We start from the raw sequence: 7,163 nt of genomic DNA, 5'->3' as shown, positions 1-7,163 counted from the left end.
CTGGTCAAGGGCAGCGGGACCTGGGTGGACACCACCTATTCCACGAATTGCAACAGCCCCAGGGTCCGCACGTCCCTGCCCGGTCCCGGCCTGCCGCCTCCTCTCCCTGCACCTGGCACGGTCAGGTGTCGCTTCACTCCAAGCTGGCGAGCCCCAGCCGTTCCCGGAGTGTGCCAGCGTGCTTCAGCCTTTGCCTCAGGCCGAAAGACGGCACAGCCAGGGACGGAGCCCAGGGAGCGCCGGTGGGCCTGTGCGGGCGTCCGGGGAGCTGCTCCCATCCTCCCTTCGCCCCGTGGCCCTTTTGGCCTCAACATACCCCTGAGGAAAGCAGCGGTATAGGCAGTACCTATCTAGTAAGGAACAAGCAGCCAAGGCCTTGAGCCCTCCGGTGCAAAGCTGCGATCCCCAGTGCGCTGGCAGCGGCGTGAGTCCCGGCCGCGTCCCGTGTGCACCGGCATTGCCGCTTCGGCCTTGGGCCTCGCGTTACAGCGGTGTTCGTGCGGAGGCCAGGCTCTCTCCGTGCTTAGGTACCACACGGCCGCCTCGCCGTGACCCCGCTTTCCGCACCCCTTGTGCCTCTCTGTCCGCCCGGAGCCCCTCGGCCCCATCAACGCTCGCAGCGCCCTCCCCGCCTGCGGAGCGGGGCCAGGGGGCACCGCAGGGCTCCGGGATGGCCGGGCGGGTTCCTCAGAGCCCCTGTGCCCTGGCCGTGCCCGCCGAGCGGCAGAGAGGCCGCCAGTCCCCGCGTCTCGCACTGCTTTGCGCGGCCGGGCTGCAGGCTGCCGCTTCCCGCCGTGCGGGCCAGCAGGCCCTGCCTGCAGAAAGGGAGAGCTCAGGCAGCCGAGCAAGGGCGAGTGCCAGGCCCCTGGCTGCGGAATGCTCGGCCCCGTTATTACCGGCTTCACCCCGGCAGCGTTGGTTTGGGCAGAGAGCTGCCCGTGGGGCCCGTGAGGCGAACGGCGCAGCCCGTGAGGCGAACAGCGCGTCCCCGCTGCTGCCGCGGCACCGCAGGCCTGGCCAGGCCGGGGGCTGAGCGGGACCCGCTGCGAGCCGGGCCCGCACTGAGCGGGGCCGCCCCGCCAGCCCCATCCTGTGCTGAGCCCCGGGCCCGGTCAGGGCCCTGCCGGCGGGGACGGGCAGGGTTAGAAGCGAGGCCCAGGCAGGGTTAGAAGCGAGGCCCACGGGCCCGGCGAGGAAAGAGAGAGGCTCCGCATGGCGCTCGGGCCCCGTCGCAGCGCGGCTGGGCCGGGCTTGGGGCGGCACGGGACCGTTCTTTTCCTTCCAGGACCACGGCTCCGAGCATGCCAGGAAGAAATGAAAGCGAAGCAGCGTCCGGCACAGCCCCAGGCACAAGCCCGAGGCCTCCGCCGGCCCGGGCCGGGCACACGGGCGAGGTGCCGGCGGCTGCCCGGACACGGAGCGGAGGCGCCGCACGCCGCGGAACCAACGCAACTCTTCCCGCACCTTGTCGGCCGCCGCCGAGACAGCGCCGGGGCCTGGCGGAGATGATGGAGCGCCCAGCAGGGTCCCGCAGCCGAGCTGCGGTGCACGGAGAGCGGTGCCCGTCGCCCGCAGCGGCCCCGGCACACAGCGCCCGCCCCGCTCCCCGCTGCCGCTTCCCGATCCCGAGCGCGGAGGAGCGAGTGAAATAAAACGATATGGAAAGAAGGAAAGGCATTTTATTGGAGACTTTACAATGCTAGAAAGTACAATGAAAGTGCTAGTTCATTCTAGAAAAGTTGGTCCCAAAATGGTACTATGCCACAGCATCTATCGGTTTACACAAACATTTACAAAATCGCTATGAACTGGCCCCTGTTTTAAAATCGCTATTTTTTTTCCACATTAATCTATGTAAAATTGAAGGATCAAAACCTTTTAAGAAAAAGAGTAAGCATTCAAAAGCAGAACCTACCGGGAAATCCATTTTGGGCCAGGTTTGGGGGCAAAAAAACTGAAGATAGTTTAAACTTTCATTATTAATAATAATATGCACACGGAAAAATATCCCAATTTACAGGAAAGCGTCTCTTTTTTTTTTTTTTTTAATAACATCAAAATATTTTTTTAGACCTGTATAAAATTACTTTTAAGACCTCAGAGGACATTGTCTCCTTTAAAAAATATATTTACCGCTGCCGAAACGTTTGACGAGTGACCCTGGCGCGTTTTGTTTGTTGGTTTCTATTAACCAGCAATATCGCACGTCTGCTGTTACAGCAGTCCCCACGTTAAGTACTATTTGAACGAAAAGCCACAGCTCGGAAGAAGCGCAGTGCTTTGCAGAGCGAGGAGGAAGACAGAGGGGATGAAGAAGAGGACGAGCACCGCGGGCACACCGTGGTGTGTCTAGGCCCCGCCAGCCCCGCACCGCACGCGTGAAAATGCCTCCGCTATTTACAAACTCCGCTTTACTCTCCCCGTGGCCGAGCCCGAAAAGATTCCGGCCGAATTACAAAAGAATTTTGAGGGCTGAACAACCAATTTTTAATTAGATGCCCCCCCTCCATTAAAAAAAAAAAAAAAAACACCAACAAAACAAAACAAAATAAAACCAAAGCAAACAAACCCAAACAAAAAAACCCCCAACAACTCACAAACACACACACGGAGCAGAGGAACTCCCGGTGAATCCCTGCTCGCCCGGAGAGGCGGCCCGGCCGCCGCTGCCCCGCGGGGATCCCCACACTTACACTGCTTTCTTCTCATCGAGGGACGCTCCTACACTGACACTACGCGCGGGGCAAAGCCGCTATTTCCCCGCCGCGAGGGTTTGGGCACACAGAGAGAGGGAAGTCCGTGACTAGAGACGAGGAGGAGAGACGCGGAGCGCGGGGGAACGCGGCGGGGGAGCAGCGGGGCAGCGGGGCCGGTGCATTGCTGTGGCGGCGCTGGCCGGAGCCTCCCTAGATGTCTATGCGGGAGTGCAGGGCGCTGTGTTTGCTGTCGTGCTCCCAGTACGAACAGTGCATCATGGACAGCTCGGCGGGCTGGCGGGCGCAGGCAAACTGGAGGCCGGCTCCGTTTGCCGCCGGGGCCGAGGGCGGCGCGGGGCTGGCCGGGCTGAGCTGCTGGGGGTGGTGGGCGTGCGGGTGGTGGTGGTGGTGGCCCACGCCGTTGTAGGAGTTCACCATGCTGGGCAGCGCCATGCTCTGCACCCGCGAGTAGGGGCTGTAGGACGCCGGGCCCGAGAGTCCTTTCACATTGACGGGACTGACGTTCCCACCAGACATCTGGCAGGACGTGTAGGGCATGGGCGCGGGGGGCTGCGCCAGCGGCCACGAGTTGTTCATGAAGGTGGACTGCAAGTACTTGGGCGGGGACAGGTAGCCGTAGCTGTCGGGGCCGAAGAGGGTCTTGCCCGGCTGGAAGTGGGTCGGAGGCGGCCGGAAAGGCCGTTTCATCCTTCGTCTTCTGCGGTAGTTGCCCTTCTCGAACATGTCCTCGCAGGCGGGGTCCAGGGTCCAGTAGTTGCCCTTGCGCTCGCCGCCGCCCTCCCGGGGCACCTTGATGAAGCACTCGTTGAGGCTGAGGTTGTGGCGGATGCTGTTCTGCCAGCCTTTCTTGTTCTTCTCGTAGAAAGGGAACTTGCTGATGATGTACTGGTAGATCCCAGACAGCGTTAGCCTCTTCTCCGCGCTCTCCCGAATGGCCATGGCGATCAGGGCCACGTAGGAATAGGGGGGCTTCTGCGAGGGGTCCGGCTTCTCGGGGCCCTTGTCCGCGCTCAGCTCCTCCTTGCCCCGATCCGGCTCCTTGCTGCCGCCGGTGTCATGAGCCAGCAGCGCCACCGTGTCCTCCTCGCCGTCCGGGTAGTTGCTCATCATGGTGCCCCGCGCCCGGGGCGCCCGGCGCGGTGCGGAGCGCTGCCCGCTGCCCGCTGCCCGCTGCCCGGAGCCCACTGCCGGCGGCCGTCCCGCTCCGCGTTCGCCGCGACGGGGCCGAAGCCGAAGCCGAAGTCGAAGTCGAAGCCGGGACCCGGCCGGAGATCGGGAGGCGCCTCTCGCGGCGCCGCTGGTCCGTGCAGCGCGGCGGCGGCGGCGTCCCTGCCCCCGCGGGCTCCGCTCCCCTCTGCCGCGGCGGCCGGGCTCTTTTCTGATTTGTATGGGCCCGGCCGAGTTCCGCTTTCGTCAGGAGCCCGCTCCCCTATCGCCGCCGAGCCGCTGGGCACGGCCGAGTTCACCCCGCAGTCACGGCGCCGCGCTCAGCCCCGCGCACACGCGGCCCGACGTGGCCCCGCGGAGCGGCGCGGAGCCGCCGGGGGCGGGGGGAGGCGGGGGGCGGCGTCCGGGGGGCGCTGGGCGAGCCCCCGCCGCCCACCCCGGAGCCCGCCGGTGCCGCGGCGCCGCGCTCCCCTCCCGCCCGGCGCGGGGTCGCGCTGGAGGCGGTGGGTGCGAAGGGGTGTGCCCGCGGCGCTCGCCCTGCCACGGCGGCTTGTCACGCTTCCAGCCGCACACGCGGTCGCGTTTATATGTCTTGGCCGCGGGCCCCGCCAACCGATCGCGCCCGGGGAGCGCAAGGAGGCTGCTGCCGCTCCCTGCAAGTCGGTTCTTGCAGCTCTTATTTGCAGCAGGCAGAAAGCATAAGGTGTCGGGTCGCCCCTTCTCCCTCCCCGCAGAGCACACGCAGAGCCCCAGCGCGGCTGCGGGGCTGACAGGCGCCTCGAGGGCTGGGGCAGGGTGGCCAGACGGGGGATGACACACTGGGCAGCTTTCCTGCTCCTTCCCCTGGAGGGCTTCGGCTTGTTTCACACGGTTCCTGAAGCAGCGTATGTGGCACCCACATTCCCCTCTCCTTCCCTTTTCCTGCCTTCGGGCAGAGCCTCCCCGAGCAGCAGACAGGCAGAGTCAGCTGGCCCGAGCACAAGAGATGTCGCGCTGTGACAAACCAGCGCCCTGGGGCACAGCAGCGGACATTTCACACTGATTTCTAACGGGATCTCCAGTCGTGTCCCGGGAGCGGGGCAGACCCCGTTTGTTTCCCGAGCCTTTCCAGCAGAAAAGGCACCGCCGGCAGCCTCAGGAGCCGGGCCGGGCTCCGCGGGGTCGGCACCACCGGGGCGCTGCAGCAGCGAGCCCGCCGGACCCGGCGTCACCGCCCGAGCTCAAACACAACCCGCGCTGCCCAAAGCGGCCCTGGCAGCAGCCGCACGCTCACCTCGGAGCCCGCAGCTCTGCCCGCCGGCAGCTCATGGCCCTCAGACTCGCTCCTGCCTTCCTTGCCCGCGAACTGCCTCTCACGATGTGCCCTGTCCCCATGATTTTAAGCGCGACATCAATTTTCGTAACCAAGCGTGAGCCCGGGGAGTGGCAGCTCCCGAACGTCCGTGCCGGGACAACCGGCCTCTGCCGTCGGGGCGCCCAGGGCTTCGGTGGCCAGTGAGCGGATTTCTAGTTCCTCTACCCGACCCGGGACAGAGTAATTGCGGGTAAAGGCAGTCGAAGATGTAGAAACCTGTTTTAACCGAGATATAAATTAGCTCTTCGAAGAACTATTAGATTTATATACATGCATATATGTATATATATATATATAAAATTATATATTTCGATATGTCTCAGTTAGAACACGTTTCTGCATCTTCGCCTAGAGCCATATAACCAATCCAGTACGGAGGAACGTATGGCCCAAAAGCCGGGCTGTGTGATTTCGGACACAGAAAGGAGGCAAAGCCGGGCTGCGTGATTTCGGTCACAGAAAGGAGGCAAAGCCGGGCTGTGTGATTTCGGTCACAGAAAGGAGGCAAAGCCGGGCTGCGTGATTTCGGACACAGAAAGGAGGCAAAGCCGGGCTGCGTGATTTCGGTCACAGAAAGGAGGTAAAGCCGGGCTGTGCGATTTCGGTCACAGAAAGGAGGCCCGTCTATTGTCATACCCAGGCACGGAGCAGCGCACACCGGCCCCGGGTTCTCTCCTAACGCGCACAAACGAAAGGGCGAAGGGACGAGGCCCGCAGCAGAGACCCTCTCCGGGGCTCCCCTCCCCGGGCAGCTCGCAGCAGCCGGAGCCAGCTGTGCCCCGCCGTCGGGGCCGGGGCTGCGGGGTTCCCCAGGGCCGGGCGAGCTCCTTTTTGCGGCCACCCATGCTGCTCCCTGCGCTCTCCCTCGCAGCGTTTCCGCGGCCAGGCCCGGTGCAGGTGTAGCAGCGCTGCCGCGTGTGTCATCACCTCGGCCAAATGGCACATTCCTCCCTTCTCGCTCCTGAGCCCGGCGCGCTGCTCCTTGGCAGGGCTCGCTCGCTCGCTCGCAAAGGGCGTTTGACATCCGAGGGGCTTGTTTGGGTTTTTTTTGACAGCCCCATCAAGGGGGATTTGGGATGAACACCAGGGCAGAAGCTGAGCGCAGCGCTGGGAGCGGCGGTCGGGCCGAGCAGCAAAGGTGAGCGCGCAGCCCCGTGTGCGGCTACTTGAACGCTTGCCTCAAGGGCAGGCAGGGGCTGTCGGACTCTCCCCTCTCCCCTCTTTTAATTAAGCCCTTTTTGGGACATGAAACAACTACCTGAAAACGCAGGAACACGCCCCTGGCAGCCGAACGCTGTAGCTGCGGTTAAGCGGAGAGCTGAGGGCTTATCGGCACCCACAGAAAAGCCGCAGCGAGGGGAATGCAATAACGGGGACGGGCAGCGAGGAGGGGAGCGCGGAGAGCCCTTTCGGGACAAGGAGCGGGGATCCCGGCACGGCCCCGGGAAGCGCCCGGGCCGCCGGTGCCCCCGGGAGAGGCCGCGCCCCGCCCGGGGCCGGGTAGCGGACGGACAAACCGGGACACGGCGGGACAGAATGAGCCGCTCCCGGGCCGGGCAGCGGACGGACAAACCGGGACACGGCGGGACAGAAGGAGCCGCAGAGCCGCTCCCGCAGCCGCTCGCCGGGGTAGGGGATACAGGAGGGGAATTAGCAGAGGAGGGGGCTCACGGCGCCGTGTCCTTGCCCCGGCCCGCTGCGGCGGGGAAGGGGCTCTCGCTCTCTGCACACGGGGGCAGAGCAGCCCCGGACACTGCCCGGCGCCGGGGCAGGGAAGCGGGAGGGAGGCGGGCAGAGCGGGGCTCCATCCCGGCCGCGCAGCCCCGCTGAGAGAGGCGAGCCGAGAGATGCTGCAAACCGGGGCTTCGCCGCTACCGAGCCGGAGCTGTTCGGGTTCCCCTTCCCGAACCGAGCACGGCGGCCCC

The 7,163-nt window shown here is 64.9% G+C and overlaps 1 protein-coding gene across 1 annotated transcript; it reads right to left on the bottom strand.

The window, feature by feature from the left end:
• Positions 1-2,573: 2,573 nt before the first annotated feature.
• On the bottom strand, positions 2,574-3,827 carry FOXL2 (forkhead box L2). The gene has a single exon (XM_058031391.1). The coding sequence runs from the start codon at positions 3,825-3,827 to the stop codon at positions 2,907-2,909; it is 921 nt and encodes a 306-aa protein (XP_057887374.1). The 3' UTR covers positions 2,574-2,906.
• Positions 3,828-7,163: the final 3,336 nt, after the last annotated feature.

This window comes from Melospiza georgiana, chromosome 10, assembly GCF_028018845.1.
Source record: "Melospiza georgiana isolate bMelGeo1 chromosome 10, bMelGeo1.pri, whole genome shotgun sequence".
NCBI lineage: Eukaryota > Metazoa > Chordata > Aves > Passeriformes > Passerellidae > Melospiza > Melospiza georgiana.
The sequence above is the reverse complement of the archived record's forward strand: the minus strand, read 5'-3'. Positions and strand labels throughout refer to the sequence as shown.

Bases quoted from the DNA above. Each gene is read 5' to 3' on its own strand.
- FOXL2 (XM_058031391.1), bottom strand. From the start codon at position 3,827: ATGATGAGCAACTACCCGGACGGCGAGGAGGACACGGTGGCGCTGCTG.